The 20,669-nt window shown below is 33.8% G+C and overlaps 1 protein-coding gene and 1 long non-coding RNA gene across 18 annotated transcripts in view; one reads left to right on the forward strand and one right to left on the reverse strand.

The window, feature by feature from the left end:
* Positions 1 to 1,790: 1,790 nt before the first annotated feature.
* Positions 1,791 to 20,669, reverse strand: part of Hr3 (Hormone receptor 3) — a 167,775-nt gene continuing 148,896 nt past the window's right edge. For 12 of the 17 annotated variants that reach the window (XM_034982585.2, XM_069507913.1, XM_034982586.2 and 9 more), the window contains 9 exons: positions 18,645 to 18,816; positions 15,306 to 15,481; positions 14,217 to 14,696; positions 9,468 to 9,582; positions 7,647 to 7,801; positions 5,748 to 5,856; positions 5,041 to 5,159; positions 4,367 to 4,517; positions 1,791 to 3,782 (listed from right to left, as the gene is read on the reverse strand). In XM_034982585.2, coding sequence (XP_034838476.2) covers positions 3,656 to 3,782; positions 4,367 to 4,517; positions 5,041 to 5,159; positions 5,748 to 5,856; positions 7,647 to 7,801; positions 9,468 to 9,582; positions 14,217 to 14,696; positions 15,306 to 15,481; positions 18,645 to 18,816 — 1,604 coding nt within the window. In that variant the 3' untranslated portion in view covers positions 1,791 to 3,655. The remainder of the gene's footprint in view (positions 3,783 to 4,366; positions 4,518 to 5,040; positions 5,160 to 5,747; positions 5,857 to 7,646; positions 7,802 to 9,467; positions 9,583 to 14,216; positions 14,697 to 15,305; positions 15,482 to 18,644; positions 18,817 to 20,669) is intronic. The other 5 variants (XM_069507914.1, XM_069507918.1, XM_069507917.1 and 2 more) reach the window with 1 other exon arrangement.
* Positions 11,136 to 12,541, forward strand: LOC138404318 (uncharacterized). The gene is made up of 3 exons (XR_011238319.1): positions 11,136 to 11,328; positions 11,868 to 12,019; positions 12,476 to 12,541. It is a non-coding gene; the product is annotated as an uncharacterized lncRNA (long non-coding RNA).

Here is a 20,669-nt window from a genome sequence, read left to right on the forward strand (position 1 = left end):
TACCCAAAACCTTGTACAAAACCACGCAAACTTGTTGACCCATTATTCCCGCATGTATCAATCTTGCGCTTTTCCAAAATATTTTTCCAAACATCATACGCTATAGTTTTGTGTCCAAATCTATAATAATATTGTTTTAGTGAAAATTTAGCAAAACATAGTACAAAAGTTTTAGAAATACCTACTAAACTACCCAGCAATTAAAACTTTACCCTAAATTCGCATAACCCGAGAATTTTTCAAATACTCAGGATCCATTTCTTTAATATTAATTTCTGATGTATACAATTTTCAATGATGTTACTGATGGTGCAAAAACATTCAAAAAATTCCCGGCATACGAGAGCACTAATTCTATATATCTATCACGAAAACTCTTTCATGCGAAAGAGATAACCTGATATCCCTTATCCGTTTCTGCACCAATCACAAAGTCTACATTTTAAGAAGTATAGAATGGACACGATTTTAATTAGTAATTGGTTTTTCATTTTTACTAAAAGAGGCATTCAATAGATTTTTGGAATTTCAAAATAAATTCGAGGTTTTAGCCTGCTCACAAATAATGCGATCTTGAATAATAAAATTAGGTGCGTTTATGATTTTTTGAAAGAAAAAAACATTTTTTTTGCTAATTAAGTATAAGTAATTTTAAAACAACACCTAAGTAATTGAGATTAGAAAGACTATTACAATTAATCATTATTTTTTAGTTATAATTAATTACATATTAAACAAAAATCCAAAAAATTCCTACTTAGTATCAATAAAGTGATTTTACTAATTAAGGTACCTAAGATTTCGTACTTTCCTTGTTACAATTCAGTCGAATATTTGTAGCAGGCTTAAAATTAGACGGTTATATTTTTACGTTTAGGCAAAAGCGGTTTCTTTACCGAATTCAGTCTTAGTGCTCTAAAACTTTGTCGTGCTTTGTACAAAGAGGAATGTCCTTTTTTATAATAATTAATAATAATAATGTTCATTTTCCCTGATATGCAAACATTTTATCGACAAAGCCGAAACATAATAATATATTCCAAAAAGAACACTTTTGTCTTAGATTAAGAAGACTTAGATAGATATTCTGAGTCATTTTTTGTCCAATCCTATTTGTATGATTAATACTGTACCTACCTAATTTTCAACTGTCTCACAAATTACCTTAAATTAATGTCGGGATATTTTCTCATTTCTATGTTTTTTTGCACTGGCAGCATTATTTATGCAAAGGTGGCATAATGTACAGAACACTGCGAAGTCAAATCAGTTGGAATAATTATTATCTATCTAAGTTTTATTAATTTATGACTTTTTGTATTGAAAAGTACAGACATTTCTCATTTGTTAGCAAAATAATTACTAACTTATCAAATGACGTGCTTCTTCTAAATATAATATGTGAAATGAAAATTGTTATGATTTTATAACAATTCGATATTATTTTGTGTTTATAGTAATGAAAGGAATTTTCTCAACAGTTTTTATCAAGAACAATAGTATTTAAAAAGAAACTGGAAACATCATTCATATAATATAACAGCATGTATTTTTTCAAATAATATTTTGAACCACCCGTATATTTTTATTATTCTCTATATATTCTCACTATGTATGTATGCATGATTAATAACTATTTTATTTATTATCTTTAAACGGAAATTGTGTGTGAATATTGTTTTTTTTTGTAATATTTTAAATTTAAAATATAAATCATAAAAAGAGATATATAATTTATAAATACTTACTTAAAACTATGGAACGAAAAATAAAAAATAAAACAAAAACAATAGACAATAACAGATTGCTTTATTTAACAAAAAATATATAATATATAGAAAGATAAAAAACAACATTTTTCACATGACTTCTCAAGATTGTCGTCTATCGACCCATGGTGGAAAATTTGTTTTTCTTTTTATTTAATAGAATGTAAAATTAAAAATAACCCATCGAACCTTATGATATTTAATATAAAATACATACGATTAATAGCTATTTACAAAATACGAGTTAAGATTTATACGTTTTAACATTAATATAATCCAGTCTATAATAAAGGCTATCCGACGAAACTTAGCATATTGTTAGAAAATTGATGTTTATTAATAAATCTAAGTAAAGTAGCAGGCAATTTAAATTTTTAGAAAAAAAGAACAAAGAATGTAAGAAATACGTATATCCGCGTAAAGCTATAAACAAATTATAAAATATACATTATGTATACTTAAAAAAGTGTACTTCGATACTTAAACAAAAATTATTATGCAATTTTATTATGTCACACATTAGCAAATAAATTCAAATAATGGCACTCAATCGTAGAAGTGCAAAAAAAATGAGATCAAATTTCAATTACAGAAGAAAGTAAATTGCCTGCTATTGTAAACAGTTCAAAATGTACTTTGAAATTTTACTTTAATACAATCAAATCTCATTATTACGTGTTTTGTATAAAAACACTAAACAATAACTACAAACTCATAAACAGTTTCTATATTTAAATTAATCAGAATATTTAATCATTTAATAAAAATAATATAAAAAAGGCAAAAAGTATAAAGTTATGTTTAAACATTAAAAACAAAATAAAAAGGTGAAAACAGATAAAAAAGTCGTAAAAAGTCTCATCATAAAATGAAGTTCTAAATCAAAAACATTTATTGTAAAGCTGTAATAAAATTAACAGTCGGTAATAACAAGATTTGATCATTAATACTAAAAATGTTCTTTTGCGAATTTGTTCAACAATTATAATGATTATTACGTTACAATGCAACTTATTATTATTTAAATTACGTTACTTACGTTTGATGTTCGACTATTTTGTTTCATTAAAAAAGCTAACAAAATATTACAAAATAATGGGCAGTATCAAGTATCCTATATTACAACATAATCGACATTCTACATCGAAAAAAACATCAATATTAATAATCATTTGAAATAAATAACAAGTTACAATTCTCTTTAAAAAAAACTGTTAAAATAATTATAAAAAGACCTATTTTAATTAAATGTTTCGCTTACAAAACAAACTGTTGTGTGGTCACGCTACACCTTTATAACTTTTTTTATTTATTTCTTAATAAAAACTCTATTTCTATTATTATATCTTTATATAATAATCATTATTATTTCTTCCTCAATGTTAGATACACTTTATGATAATTAATATTATAAAGATCATACAAATATTACACCGTAATAAATAATTAAGAAAGTATAATAATTACAATGTAATAATATGTATGAGAAAGTCGGTTTTACGCATTCCCATTACTCTACATTTAAATGTAAAGTGATCAATATATCGCCAACCGTTCTGACAATAAATGTAAAACTGAAGACGCCTATCCGTACTTAGACTCGAATTAAATAAACATTTAAATATTAATATTGTACGTACGTACGAATACATAAATATCATTATAACAGTCTCAAAGTACATACATACAATTATAAATAGGTTAACAAACTGATAGACGTCTTCAGTGGTACAGACACGGGGGGGATTAAATATGAAATGTTTAGCTGTCTAGTCTTTAGAAGTAACACGGCCTCACTCGCCAACGTCCCGTTTTCATAGGCAAAAATGAGATCTAGTCGCAACGCAAAGAAATATATATCCGTCGGGGGAAATACAGTTCTCCGTTTATCCGTGTAATGTATAGTCTACACTGTCTAGAGAGAAGAGCTCTTTGTACAGCGCTGGAAATATGTGGTGGGGATGAGCCGCCTTGAACCGGCACAGCGCCTCCAAATGCAGCAAAGACAGTTCTCTGCGAGCAAAGAAATTATATGAACTTAATTTAAATAATATATAATTCTTTAGTTTTGAACTACTATGAGTTACGAGAAAGTCAGATTCTGGATAAGTATTTGGAGCAATATTAAACTTCATGATATTTTAACTAATTAAGATTAAATTTAAAAACTCCATAAAACAATAATTGCACAGATTTTATGATTAGTTTTAAATGTAAAAATAATAATAAAATACATCATTCAGTTTCATTAAGTCATTTTAAATAAAATATAAATATATTAATAATAATTATTATTATTATATTATTTATCAGCAAATAATTTAATATCAGTGTCGATTTTAAGTAAATTTTAGAGTATTTGTATCTTTTTCTAACTTATTTGGTATTTTAGTTTATAAATGTTAAACTCAGTCCCGAATTAAGCGAGTCAATAAGGTCCCAGTGTTAGGTGAAGAAGGATAAAACTAAAATTTTAAGTTACTTTAATATTTGTTTTGCATTCTATTTTAAAAATGACAAAAAAGAGATATAAAGATACTCTTAATTTAGTTAAGAGAAAAATATTGCCGTTTTAGTAACAACACAAGGTGGTTTACCTGAAGGTGGGTATCTTAGCAAGCAGCGTATCTAGCACTGTGACGTCGCCTTTGAGCGGCGCGTGGTTGGTCTCGATCTCATGACGCATCGCTGCCATGGACATGTTGAACAGGCACTGGATCTCGGGGTTGCCGCGGACACCGTGCCGTTCTGGGAATAAATGTAAAATATATGTAATTTTTTTAGGTATTTATTAATTGTTTTGCTATTTTGTAATACAAGTAATCTAAATTTATAAAGAAGATCAATGTACAGCTTAAGCTGCTAATCTGGTTCCTTCCGCGCGAAGTCGGAACGGATAAGCATATTTTCAATATGCAATGGTTTCGATTCGGAAATCACAGTTTTAAAACTAGCTGAAGTACCTGATAGAAAGCTTTTCGGCACGGACATTGACTTTCTTACACAAGTTATTATCTTTTTCTTTTTAATTTTTTATACTGCGACAAAGTCTAACTTTTTCTACTTTACAGCTAGAATAAGTACCTAGTTCAAAGTGTTAAAAAATATAACTGACTGATTGCTATCAACGTACAGCTGAAACGACGGGTCTAGAAACTTCAGATTGTGCTTTTATGTTCTCTCTATAACGTAGATCCCTTACGAAACCTCTTACGGTTTCTATATTAAACATCTAAGAAGAGGGCCTATAGGCCAGCGTTAAGCTACCCACCAGGCCACAACAACACGAGACTCTGATACAGCGCGAGCTCGGTCTCCGTGAGCTTGAGCCGCGCGATCGTCTTCGCCGCGTCGAAGATTCCCGTCACCAGCGTTATGTCGCGCGGGTCACTGGAAACAAGAACAAACAAATATAAACTTCAAACTTTTTTTACTAAAAAACTACAAAATAATGTGTTTATAAGAAGTAACCTTTACACCTGTTTTTCACGTCTCGAGTACTTTGGGCGTTTAGATATCGGTTCATTTAGAAGAACGCAACCACACCTGGTCCTCAGGCTTTCACAACTGGCCCCAAAAACGGTTCGTTTAAAAAGGTAATTAAAAAAAATGTGGTCAAAAAGAATAACTACTAGATACAAAAACTATTTGGTAGTTGTATAATGTAATATGTATGTCTTCCGTTAAATAAATAAAATCTTTTTATTCGAAGTTACTAGGACTCAATTTGTTAGTAGACCGACTCACTTAAAAACTAATGTTTGTAACTAGAACTACTACTATATTTGTGGCAAAAAGACAGTTTTTTTTAATTACAAGTGTTTTACAAGTGTTTTTTTAATTACAATCACCAACATTTGAACAAAGTATTTAATAACCATTGGATAAAATTAACGTTGATTTGATTTAGTATATCTGACCATATATGTTACTGTTAGCTATTTTAAATGTAAATATCTGTGATTAAATGTAACTTACCGCGCGTGGACGCACTCTCGTATTGGCAGAACGACATCTCCGTATAGAACTTGTTCACGATTGACGTCGATCAGTCGCGAAAGACGCACTATGGCTAGCTCAAATGAACCTGGTAAAAAAAACATGGATTAGAATATTTTATACCGGAAACAATTGAGACAGTTTTAGTGCAACGTTCGATAAAAATTTTATAGATGCCGCTTAAATACTAACACCGCTAAAAACGTAAATTAATACCTATATCTATATGATATATGCTTTAGGTCAAGTCAATCCTTACGTTTTGTTCCCCGATGCAAAATTAATTAAGTAATTACTTTTATTATAGTTCACAGATTTTGTGGCGAAGAAACATAAGGAAAACTGCAGTGCACGCTAGCTGTTACTCTTCATCTATATCATTGATTGACACGACCTAAACATAGATTATATAGATATAAGTATTATTTTTCGTTTTTAGTGGTGTTAGTATTTAAACGCCATCTATGAAAAGTCTTTCAAATTGATTTGTGTAAAATCTGACAATTTTGTTAAGAGTGAATTAAAGATAATGAATTAAAGAGACCAGAAAGAGACACTCGATTATTCCGATGACATAAATATATTTGCTAGGACTAAAAAATCGGTCAGGGGCGAGTCAGACCCAAACACGAATGGTTCCGCACTATCGTACAAGAAATAACACTTTTTAATATATAGATAGACATATTAATTTTTATAGTAGCTATTTTGAAATTTTTATTATTTTCTATTATATATATATATATATTCTATATACTATTTCACATTTTGTGAAAATTTAAACTCTGTACCTACTACGGTTCACGAGATACAGCCCGCTGACAGACAGAAGGACGGACAGGCAGCGGAGGCTTAGTAATAGGGTCCTGTTGACACCCTTCGGGTACGGAACCCTAAAAAGTTAGACTGGAATGATATCACCTTGCTTTCATACTACGATGTTCTCAAGTCTCAACTTGATTACTGAAAAAAATGAAGCCTGCCATTGGAGCCAATGTGGTAGTTCTATTTCTCTTTCTTCTCCACATAGTATAAAATAAAGTCGCTTCCCGCTGTCTGTATGTATGAACGCGTAGATCTTTTAAACTACGCAACGGATTTTAATGCGGTTTTCACCAATAGATAGAGTGATTCAAGAGGAAGGTTTATAGCTATAGTTTAATATTGGTTTGTGTTAATTTGTTGAAATATGACGATATTTGTACAAAATGTTGAAAGAAATCAAGCTTCCATCGAAAATTAACAAATATTATAAGAAAAAACCGGCCAAGTGCGAGTCAGGCTCGCGCAATGAGGGTTCCATACTCCAGTCGTATTTTTTCGACATTTTGCACGATAATTCAAAAACTATGATGCATAAAAATAAATAAAAATCTAGATAATATAATAGTTTTAGAATGTACAGGTGAAGACCTTTCATATGATACCCCACTTGATATAGTCACTCACTTCGAAAGTTGAAAATACTAATTATTAGTTCATGACCACAATTTAATTTTTTTTGTGTGATCTAACCCTAAATTCACGGTTTTCAGATTTTTCCCCAAATGTCAGCTATAAGATACCTACCTGCCAAATTTCATGATTCTAGGTCAACGAGAAGTACCCTGTAGGTTTCTTGACAGACAGACAGACAGACAGACAGGCAACAAAGTGATCCTATAAGGGTTCCGTTTTTCCTTTTGAGGTACGAAACCCTAAAAATATGATAAACTCAAAAACTACTCAACTGATTTTAAAAATTCTTTCACCTACAGAAAGCTACATTATTAACAAGTACTGACACCACATTAGTATCTACATTGCACCCATGCAAAGCCGGGGCGGGTCGCTAGTAAATAATAAAAGGCCTTGACCTAGCAATGGAAAGGTACTCACCAGATTTGAGCAGCAGGATCTGATCATCCTGGCTCAGCTTCATGAAGCCGGGGATGAGTTTGGCAAACTCTATGATATTCTGTATCATAGCGGTCAGTTTGTCCGCGCAATCCAGCCACATCTCCTCGTACGTCATTGAGTTGTAGAATAGAAGCCTAGAATAGAAACACAGACTGATTAGCCGGATGTGTATGAAACCTACTTTAATAATAATTTAGCGTTTAAACTACCATGAGTGATTTCCATTATAAATACTATCTGTCCCGGCTTACTCACGTGTGTAGTCGACGTTAGCCCGACTAGTTTCGAACCCATCCGGGGTCCGAAACCCGGGGCGGGGGGTTGAAAAAGGACTCCGGATGGGTTCGAAACTAGTCGGGCTAACGTCGACTACACACGTGAGTAAGCCGGGACAGATAGTATTTAATAATAATAATAATCATCTTTATTTCAGATATTACATCCATTTTGTTAGTAATAAAATTAATTGCTAATGACTATGTTAGTAAGTAGGCTCTTTTATGAACCATTTTATTTGTCTATGAATCTACCACCTATGAGACACTGGGAGTGCATGTGCAAACCAACCCAGTGTCTCATAAATGGATTATCTAGTTTTTCACTTTACTACTAGTATAATGTTTTTTCGTAGAAAACCTTCAATGATTTAAAACACAAAATGTCAATGAGCTCGGTGGCTATCATTCAGTGTTAGACACTGAGTTAGCAAATCAGTGGGCAGATATGATGATAAAATGCAATGCAGTTGACAATGGAAGCATGGCAACATGCAAAAGATATGGTAGGTTAATAAACCCGTACCTCAAGACCTTATTGGTTATACCTTACATGAGTAATATTTTTATTTTTTTTCGACAAAATGAGTAAAGTAAAGTAAAATATGCTTTATTGTACACCAAAACAAAAACAATAGACATATAACAAATACAGCATGTACAATAGGCGGCCTTATCGCTAAAATAGCGATCTCTTCCAGGCAACCTTAGGGTAGAGGATATTATAAAAATTAAAGAAAGCGGAAGGGGTGTACTAATTAAATAAAGTAAATACACATAATATACGTATGTATATTATGTGTATATATATATATGTAAATAAGAGAGGAATAGACGACAGATAAGTGGAATAAAAGTAAAAATAAATAAACACATCAAATGGAGGATAAATAAAATAGCTTCAATTAATTAATTAGAGTAGTGAATAATGTACACCATACTTTTAGACCAAAGCACTAGATAAAAGACTGGTGTTTGCAGTTTGCAGCCCAAATAGACCGTAGTCTGTGCTAGGGCTGACAAAGGTCATCGACCTCACACGATTTATAATTTTTTTAGGTAGGTACCCGCTTATTATGTGTTAGCTAACCTTTCATACAAAACATTTATACAACACATTCATACAAACCTATATATTTTTATTTAATTTTAAATTCACATCTAGTGTACCTACTTTCTTCTTTTAATAAAAAGAATTAAATTTATGGTCATAAATTAAAATAAATAAATAAATTTTAATATGTAGATGTTAATATTAATTGTTATTTGGTTTGTTATATTTGAATCCTAAATTGCTTAAAGGCAAGACCACAGTATTCAACCAGACCATACGACGTAATTCAGAAATTGTAAATTTCCTAACTAACACATTATTGAATCCTGGACCTCTCACAATGAGGTCGTAAAGAAAGTTTAATATATTCCTATATAAAGTATTAATATATTATTTAAGTATTAAATATTCGTGACTTAGGCAAGTGAGTAATAGGTAAGTACATATGCAATTTAGTAAGGTTTTACTTACTTAGGCAAATCCTGGGGTTTCCTGAACATCTCATGTATGAACTCCAGCTTTGGATTTGTATTTGCATGTGCTTCGGCAAGACTCTTCACCAGCACCTTACTGATGTCTCCCTCCGCTGTAAAACATAGAATAGAATAGAATTTATTTGCTGAAGTACCTACATAGGATGTTTACAATAAATTATAACTAAGTATAAGCTATATTCATATTCTACTACATCATATCTAGCATGCAAATATTCAATACTCAACAGGAAATCTACACATATAATCCTGCTGAGATTTAAATTTGTAGATACATGATAAATTATTGTTATTATTATTATTTTTAGAAAAGAAGTGCTCATAAATATCATTCAAAAACATAAATGTCTCTTAATTAGATGTCAACATAATATGTTGAAATTATTTATTACTATAACTTAAAAATTCGGAGATCGATTAAAATAATTTATCACACAGCCAAGATTTTTTAAAAGATGATTATACCATTTACAGTCAAATGTAAAATAAAATTTCTGCCGTAAAATAAAAAGCGGTTCTATAATTAATAACAAAAAAATCTTATAATGTAAGGCTTGATTTATAATAATACGTAGGTACAACTCTAGCATAAAGTAATTTTCTACAACTATCATTATTCATTACAAAGGCTTAACAATAAAAATCCGAAAAAATAACACAAATAATTATACAATAAAAATACTACTAGGTAGTAGCACGCGACAGGTCGACATGGCAATCGGGGAGGGAACACCCCGCGCTAACCCGGTAGCGTCCCCCCACCTCATACCCCGATTGCCATCTCAACTAGGTGCCTATGTCGCGTTCTATGTAACATATTATGTGAAAACTTTCAATCAATAATATTTACATTATAGATCGAAGGTCGAAGGGCATTAAATAGATACATTCTTATCTAGCTTAACAAAAAATACAATCAAAATAAAGTTAAACAATAAATTTGGAAAAAAAATTTTTTAACCTGAGTTACCTATATAGTAAAAACTACGGTTTAAACCCTAGTTTTTTTAAGAATATTAGCCATGCTAATTAGGACTCCCTAGGATATTCCCCTTTAACCTCCAACTAAGCGTAAAGCTTGTGCTAGGAGTACTTAGGTACGACAATAGTGCAACGGGTGTGGTTTGAACCGCCAACCTTTCGGAATTCAGTCCGCTCCTCATCCAATGAGCTATTGAGGCTCAATTTTAGAAGGATTTTTCAAAAATCAACGCTATAAATCAAAGATTTTAGGTTGACTTAACCAAAATAAGAAGAACCTTTTTATTAAGGCTTAATCTAAACTGGTCTTGCCTGTGGTGTTAAATAAAGTATAGCCCGTACAAAACGACTCCTCACGCGCCATTTTATTACTATGGGTCAACTGTCATAAGTATCAAAAGTACGGTTCACTTTTGAAATAAGTAGGTCGATTTCGTAAAACCTGCTCAATCATTATTACAATCTCATGTGTTGTGATTGGCTGAATTTGTGCGATTCTTGTTGCAGCAATGCACTGTAGCCAATAGTGAGCGAGTGTCAACCAATCAGAAGTGATTACTATCGTGACATTGTAGCTGTCATTCTACCGCAATCGAGGCCCTAAAACCGTACTTTTAACATGAAATTTGACACAAAAAGTTAAAATGGCGCGTGAGGAGTTATATTTTACGCGTTGTAGGTATAAATCTTTTAAAATGTCATAAGTCATAAATAACCGTCACATCAGTATTTTGTGACTTCTCGCGGGCAAAATTTGTTTACGCATAAAAGTGAAAATGCGTGCGAATACAATAAGGTTTGCAATATGGATCCATTAACTGTGTTATTATTTGGGACATGTATTGCAGCTTGCTGGCGTGAGTTTTTATTTATATTCTACCATCAACATCTACATGACAAAGGAAACAAAATCATTAGAATCATCGATTTAATGTCGATCTATAAATTAGTTTCACCTACATTGGTTGCCAGTGATGACATATTATGGATCAGAGACATGGTCGCTAACTATGGGTCTCATAAGAAAGCTCAGAGTCACTCAGCGGGCGATGGATCTCTACGTGATCAAATCAGAAATGAGATCCGTAGGAGAACTAGAGTAACCGACATAGCTCAACGGATTGCGAAGCTGAAGTGGCAATGGGCAGGGATAGACGTTGGGATCCCAAGGTGCTGGAATGGACACCTCGCACCAGAAGACGCAGTGTTGGAAGACCCCCACTAGGTGGACGGACGAAATCAGACGAGTCGCAGTGAGCCGCTGGATTAAGGCGGCGCAAGAACGTGGCGTGTGGAAGTTCCTAAAAGAGACCTATGTCTCTATGTAGATTAGCCATCTCTATGAAGATTTTGAGTGCAAATATCAAGAGTTTTTTTATAATTTATAACGTTTCAGCCTGTTTTCTGCCGTGCTGCCTAGCCTTTCCGATTGTACCATTTCCATTAATTATCGTGGAACCTAGAAAACCTCCGAGCAAAGGGAGGGATGAGCGAGATGTTAACAATGGTGCCACTACGCAAGATCAATATTCTGGTGCCAACATAAAAGTAAGTAGGTAAGTGTATGGACTATAAAGCGAACTACAGTGCGACAAGGCTATCTTGGCGAGTGGCGAAAATCAAACTAACGTTGCCGTCAAGTGTCCCCTTTGTTCTTGTTTAAATATTCTCTAAGCCTTTGTTCTCCAACAGCGCCCCCCTGTCAATGTCATTCAAGTGCCAAGAGAGCATTGTCGCACTGTAAAGCGGGCTACGATTCACATGAGTTTAGGTCGGGTTTAGGAGTTAGGGTATGAGGCTTTGGCCGTGGCTAGTTGCCACCCTACCGGCAAAGTGAAAAAGGGATGATAAAAGCTTCAAGGTCGCGTCACCGACATCCTAATTTTATTAGGATTTAATTTTATAAGGGGACCGCGTGACAATTAACAAGATGGCGGCGTTAGTTCCAATTTTTACCACGCGCCAAAAGAGCCTTGTCGCACTGTATAGTAATTTTATTTCCAGGTAAATTCCAAGCTTTACTATGTTTGTGTCACAAGGAGCGGTGTGGTTTTGAAAAAGAAATAATATTACCACACCAACGTCTTGTAATTATGCAGCTGTGTTTTTTTTTGTTATGTTAAAATTATTTTAAGTTATTCTACACTATTTGTAATTGTACTCTAATATAAAGTGAATTAAAATAATAAAACAAATTCTACAAGAGCGAAATAAGATGGTTCATTGATCAAATAAAATTGGGACCGATTCTCTTGATCACAATCTTTAAACTAAACTAAAATGGCACGTCTAAATCTATTGCTATCCCTTTCATAATGTAGCTTGCGGATAGATAAGATTGAAGAAAGATAGCATTAGATTTAGATCTGTTAATTTAGTTTAGTTTAGATTGTGTACAAGAGAATCGGCCCCATTGTTGATCATTCACAAAAATATTATGTTTTTCACTTTAGATGAACGGTCTGATTTCACCATAACAAAATAAAAATTCTTAAAGGCAAAAAATAAATTAACTAGGTGGCTAAATTAAAAAAAAAATCTAAACCGACTTCAAGAAAATGCAATCTATAGAGCGCACTCTGACTTAAGACAGAGTTACGAGACATAGCTATATCTCTCGCATAAATCTGTCTCGTTTTAACTCAATCTTAAGTCTTAGCAAATTCAAAGTGCGCTCTATAGATCTCGGCCTTAGAGTAGGTAAACAAAATAAAGTTTATTAATTTTGTATTAAAGAAAACTGTATCCATTTTCCATTTCAAGTCGTTCTAATGAACTATTTGATGTAGATATAAGAAAATTATTAATTTTTTTGAAATCGGTTAGAGCAAAACAATAAAGTTTGAAATAAAGTACGAAGTAAGGTTCCTCCACATTATAAGAACTTATTAATGTAAGCTAGTCGTAACTTTTAGAGAGAGCCACTGCGTGCCAGACCTTCGTAATTTTATAAAAGCTGAAAGTTTTTCTGCGTATTGTCCCCAACACAGGGAGGAACGACCAATTTAGACTTTCACGTAAGGTTTCTTACGCCTTTCATTTCTTCATTCTGGGCTGGTTTCCGCACTTAAACGTATCCGTCTGTTGTGCGTTTCTTACGCCTTTATTACCTGCTATCTTCCAAAGCCACCATGATCCAAACTTCATAATCGCTAATCGTTTTTCCCTGTGTTGGGGACAATACGCAGAGAAACTTTCAGCGTTTATAAAATAACGAAGGTCTGGCACGCGCTGGCTCTTAGTCCATTTTGTCTGTATCATGAACATGACTCAAGGACTTTCACAAACTAACTATTACGTTTATCCAACTTCTTAGAAAAAGTTCTTATATCGAAAAATAAGCCTTACCTACTCTATACAAATGTTGGAAAAATAAAATAGCATCAACTACATTAATAACATGATCAACTTTTATCAACTCAGCCCTAGTGTAGTAAACTTTACAAGCCAACTTTAGATATTTACTAAACTATATATGTATATATTTAACTATATATATTTTATAAACTATCCCTTTTAAAATGCTCGCTGTGGAAAAGAATAGCACTACATTCAGACTAGAAACTGTGTACAGTAGAATAATTATTAGCCACATCGTCATTATTTTTTCATCCATACTTATTTTAATGTTAACTTTATAATAAGTTATACTTTATTTATACTTATTCACAAATTAAAGTTAATTTTAAGCTAGAGCCTATAAAAGTTGATAAAAGTTGATTGAATACCAAATCGATCAACTTACACGGCAAATCGTCATTTGAACTGCTCGAACCTTGGTGTCTTCTATTCGAAACCGCATTAGGGTTGACCATACCCATTCCAGACATATTCATGTTGAGAGGGTCCATCAACCTTCCATGCCCACTGCTGGACGTCAAATCATCTGGACTCAACTCTTCACTGGTTAGAGATACTGAGCTTTGTCCACTTACAAGTACAGTGTTCTGTATATCCATTGGACTATTCATGTTGGTTGGACTATGTAGGAAAGTTGTGGAGTCTACATAAGATGCAACAAGGTTATCAACTCCTATGGAGGTTTCTGGTTTGATTTCCTGTTTTATGCTTATAACTGATGCGGGCGATTGGATTCTTTCCTCGTATCTGTCGAACTCTTGTGCCCTTGTGCGGTTGATGTCGTTGATGGTTGATTGGCGCATGGTTGATGTTGATGTGGTGGCGGTTGAAGTTGATGTTGTCGCTCGGATGGTTTTTTGTTCGTCTATTGACAATGGTTTAGAGGTAACAACTAGGTTAGGTTAGTCTTATAGCTATACAATTTTATGAAGAATTATATGAATATAGTTCTATAAATAATTTTTCTCCACTTGCTCGAAAATTGTTTCATTATTTTAAAAAAATGTGAATCGGATTTTTTTCTTCACACGCCAGCAATTTCCAACACTACAATAATAGAAATTGCTGGACAGTTTCATACTAGTAACGAGGTTCCTATGTACACTAAAAGTCCCGCACATTGCTATTGGAACCATGTCTCACTAACATCGAAATGACGTCATTTTGACGTCAGCCGAAATAAAAATATGCAATCAGCTCGAAACTTCAGTCTAGTGCTGACGTCACTAAAATGGCGGCCACGCGCATTAGCAATTTGCGGTGTATTCTAGGTACATTTTAAATTCTGAACTGAATGCGAATGGAACCTCGTTTGTGTCTAAAAAAACACCGTGTTTGGGCTCGTAGGTTGTGAAGTCCATGTTGACTGCCGAACCAATGCGTGGCCGCATAGACACCCCCGTCCTTGCACGAAGTGAACATCGCACGATCATAAAGCGATAAATCACCCACTGCGCATGTACAAGGTACTCACCACGTCCAATGAAGTCTGTGTCGAGGAAGGCGCCCTGTTTGGGCTCGTAGGGGGTTGTGGAGTCCGCATAGTCTGTGACGTCATACTGGGGCGGTTGCGGTTGTAGGCTCATTGTGGAGTTGAGAGGGGGGTTGTTGTAGCCGTACGAAGAGAGGGGGGAGCCGTAGCCGGGGTAGCTGGAAAAAAAAAAGAAAAAATTATGCTTTGATCAATAAAACAAGTTTAAAAGAACTCAAACTCAAATTATTTATTAAGAATAGGTAAAATATTACGCCTATTGATGGTCAAAATTTTAATTTGTAAGATGATATAGTGGTGATAATTAATACGTACTTAAAACTAAAGCTACGAGGGTTCCAAACGCGCCCAGGTCTGAAAAAAGCCCACAACAAACTCAGCCGGGTATTCTTTTTACTATCACCACTTTACAAGATCACTTAAACCTATTTAGAACTAACACAAACCTGTTAAGCTACTCATTCCCAAGCTTTCTTATCATTCAAATAATCCTTTATATTCTAATAGGATTTTTCAATAAGTTTACGTTTTATGAAAACTTTGAACTTGTTGAGAGACATCTCCAATATGTTTTCTGGAAGCTTATTATAAAAACGTATAGAATTACCAACAAACGAATTGCTAACTTTCCTTAGCCTAGAGCTGGGCATTAAAAGAAACCTAGCCTAAGTACTATCCAACACACCTAGTCTCTCTTTTCACCAAAGGTTGTCTGGTGGGTAACTAACTGCCATACCCCTTCCAGGTTAGCCCGCTATCATCTTAGACTGCATCATCACTTACCACCAGGTGAGATTGCAGTCAAGGGCTAACTTGTATCTGAATAAAATAAAAAATAAAAAAAATAAGGCCGCCTTTGCATGTTTTTAGTTTGTTTTGCCTTTGTTTTCTCTTTTTTGTGTGCAAATAAGTTTTCTATTATAAATCAATCGAATATCACAAATAGAAAGGAAAAGCTAGATTTTCAATTTTTACGATAGTGTTTTTCTTTTTACATTGTATCTACACTTAAGGAAATTTCTAAATAAGTTTTAAATACAAATTGAAAATAGCGGAACTGGCTGGATTCGAACCTACGTCTCCCAGGGTACCGAGCCGCAAGTGAACCCAGGGAGCATGTTCGAATCCTGCCAGTTCCACAATTTTTAATATTCAAAAATAATCAAAATCAAAAACATTGTACCTAACTACTTATTTAAAAACATTATTGAAAAAAGCTAGATTTTCTACATTATTCCAAGATAAGTATGTTCTTACTAAGCCCAAACTTGGATAATCATGGGATTATCTTTGAGTTAAGTCTGTTTTTTTTTTAGTCTTTTATATATAGGTATAGTTATTATAATTTTCTAAAATAGTCTATTATAACTTCTTTTATAACTATTAGTCTAAAGTACCTTAAGGTCCTTTAGACTAATAGTTGCAGTTTTCATCGCACTCACGTCATATTATGCTGATATACTCGTACCCACCTACTTATGCGTGGCAAAAATTGAGCATAAACAGGAAATAGGTTACCTTAACCTAATACCTATCTAGAAAAAAGTATCTCACATTTAGGCCAATACCTTAGGTTCACTAACAAACAAGATAGGTGGTCAAATACCTACCAAATTGTGGTTAAAAACAATAATATGCTTAACCTACTTAAGTGCATCCTTGTAGAGTCATCATTTCACGGAAGAGCAATCAATACGAATTAGAACAGCGCTTCTAAGCGTAAACTAATGCCATCTACCGAAACACATATAACCTAAATAAGTACTACTATTCAACACTAGATGGCACTACTAGATACAGACTTCGAGGATAGTAATATTCACAATAATTTATTTATGGAAAGAAAATTATAATTTACTAAATGATGCCCTGGACTTCGTCTGCGTGGGTTTAGGTTTTTATAATAATATTATTCCATGGCAACTCTGCTTTTTTCGGATATAAATTAGTAGTGTAAGGTAATTAGGTAACTCTGTAGTCTATATCCATCAAAATCTGTTAATCAGATGGGCCTACAAAAGCTAGCAGACAGACTGACACTTTCGCATTTATAATATTAAATTTATAAAAATATTTATTAAAATATAATTTTCATAAATTCTTTTTTATCATGAGTATACGCTAGCGACCAATGTAATTGTGTTTTGTATGTGAAATTTCATAAAAGTACATTTTGGATTTTCAATGTTGATAGCAATCTTTAAAAAGAATGCAAGAAGAAAAAAATAATAACATGTAAATAATAAAATGAAACAGCTGAGGTCAACCATGAATGAATGCCATCTATTAGCACACACAAAAACTAAGTAGTACCGCTACTCGGCACTAGGTGGCGTTATGGGTTATACAGCACACCGTTAGGCGTCATTGAGGTTTGTCGCGATGGGCCCGTTAGGTAATGACTGACATGAATGTCTGTTATGTATTACGGGAAAGGTCGGTAACGGTATTGTATGGCATGGTGTCGCGTGTGTGTAAAAATGCATGGGAGTTATGCGGTTCTTGGAAATTGTGTAAATTAATTGCTTTATGATACGGTTTTATAATTACAGTTTGAATTCTTCACTTAGCACTTCACTGTGCGGAAAAAATCGGAATTAAGAAACCCATGACGTATGGAGTTTGTAATTTTTATTCATTGAAACAAAAATTATTAGAAGCAAGATGATGCTGCGTGGGTTTAGGCTTTTTAAAAATCCCTATTGAACTCTTTAATTTTCCGGAATAAAAAGTAGCCTATGTGTCCTCTTCCCCGGGATGTAAGCTAACTTTGTATCAAATTTCATCTAAATTGGTTAAACTGTTGGGCCGTGAAAGGCTAGCAGACAGACAGACAGACAGACACAGTTTCGCATTTATAATTTAGTATGGAAGTTAGTATGCGCGGACTACACAAATTTCATTCATTCATTTATACGAATTTTCAAAAATCCTTTATTAGTGGATGCCTACGTCATTAGCTATGCCAAATTTCAGCCCGATCCGTCCAGTAGTTTGAGCTGTGCGTAGTTTCAGTCAGTCAGTCAGTCACCTGTTATATATTTAGATTAAAGACTGGCACATGACAAAGTTCGAAACGAAAACACGACACGCTTCTTTAAAACACCACCCAGAGATATAATTGAGATAAGTTTTGATTTTCGTACATAAGTACATTCTATTTTTCTGGAATCTACATATAGACACAATTTTGTATGTCATGATGTCGTACTTGTAGTAGTTTTCCTAGAATTAGGCTTGTGTTGTTTAGTGTCGTACACTGAGTCATTTGTTGAAACCACCTGGGCCCGAGCCAAGTGTTTAATGTGTGTATTGTATTACCTGTTGTAGTGTCCGTGGAATTGGTCGCTGGAACTGGGCGTCTGTTGTTGAGTGTCGTACACCGAGTCGGGTGCCGAGTCCGCTTGGGCCCGAGTCTGTTGCGCTTGGAAGTATCTGACCTCGTCCTCGACCTTTTCACGTTGTTTCTTTGACATGCGGCCGAATTTCACCGCTGGAATTAAAGAAAATGAAGGTTTTAAGTAAAATTTTGCTTACAGCTGGAAAAAACTCTTAAAGTAAAGAAGGGGAAAAGGGAAAAATCGTCATCTATATCTATATACTAGGTCTCTAATAGGGATTTCCACACGAATCCATTAACACATCTTAGTCTTTTTAGGGTTCCGTACCTCAAAAGCAAAAAATGAACCCTTACAGGATCACTTTGTTGTCTGTCTGTCCGTCTGTCTGTCTGTCCGTCGTGTTTGTCAAGAAAACCTATAGAATACTTCCCGTTGACCTAGAAACATGAAATTTGGTAGGTAGGTAGGTCTTTAGCACAAATAAAGAAATAAATCCGCAAACCGTGAATTTGTAGTTAAATCACCAAAAAAAAAAAATATTAAAAAAATTAGTATTTCCATTTCAAAGTAAGAAATAACTATACCAAGTGGGGTATCATATAAAAGGGCTTTACCTGTACATATTCTAAAGCAGATTTTAATACATACTAGTTTTTGATTTATCATGCAAAATGTCGAAAAAATACGACTGTATTACGGAACCCTCGGTGCGCGAGTCTGACTCGCACTTGGCCAGTTTTTAATTACAGAAACACCTTGTTCACGTGTTCTTTCAGCACTAGAAGTGAATTTCATTCAAATAATATTTGTAGAAAATATTTTTTTTAGTTGTCTTAAAAGAGTAAATTTTTTTTCAATTATTAAAAAAACAGTCGGCTCATTATACTGAGAACGTGTCTCCTCTCAGAATGAGAATGGTTTGGACATTAAGTGCGGATTGACAGACTTCACACACCTTTGAGAACATTATGGAGAACTCTCAGGCATGCCGGTTTCCTCACAACGTTTTCGTTCACCGTTAAAGCAAGTGATATTTAATTGCTTAAAACTCACATGACTCCAAAAAGTTAGAGGTTAAGAACTCCAATCCTTCCGACTGAAAGACTTTACCACCCCTTAAAAAGAGTATTTTATTCAATTATTTTTTTAAATAAAAGCACATTATTAGTAGGATAATTTTTTGATAAATTAAGTTCCGCTACTCCCCGCTACTCCCCGCTACTATCGAACTATCGATATGACGTAACACAAAAATAATAACCCATATCAGAATTCCCACGCGAAAAACCTCTTCCTTTTCTATCAATAAAAACAATGAATACCATTAAATGAATATAATACTGATTAACACCTAATAATATTACTTAATAGGTAAAGCATGCAATGTAAATGTGTGCGAATCGTGTGTACGTACAGCCAGTAATCTTGTTTAGTGTGGATGTGTGCGTGGATTACTGGCGTGTGCGTGCGGTACAGGCGGCCATTGGCATACTGCCTAGTGGAACAACGACCTCTAACGACGTCGGATGACGTTTCACGATCCTACGTAGACCGGTCCCGTTCTATAAACCGAACGAGTGTAAACACGTTTAGAGCCCAACAAATTATTTACTTATCGCCACCCCATTCAATTCGGTCGTGTTATCGACGCGGTTTTTGGTGGTACATAATATTTCTTTTGTTAAAACGTTCGATGACCCCGTCCAGTAATTTGACCCATGGCTGCTTTATATACTGTATGGGCGTACAGGTCTTTAGTACTGGTTATTAATGTTCACAAGAGACTTTTATAAGCTGAGCTTGTTTTTCTAATATTTCTTATTGGATTGGGGGTCTTACTGATTGGTAGGAATTTTTGGGACGGTTAATGTTCTATTTAATAGGTTTTTCGGACAAAGACGCGTTGTAGGCACTATTTTTGTCTAGACTTTTTACAAAGGCTTTCTTGTTAGGTTGTTACGCATAAACAGAGCGAGCGATTTCGGTTATTTTTGATTTATGACTG

Source organism: Maniola hyperantus, chromosome 27, assembly GCF_902806685.2.
Source record: "Maniola hyperantus chromosome 27, iAphHyp1.2, whole genome shotgun sequence".
Classification (NCBI taxonomy): Eukaryota; Metazoa; Arthropoda; class Insecta; order Lepidoptera; family Nymphalidae; genus Maniola; species Maniola hyperantus.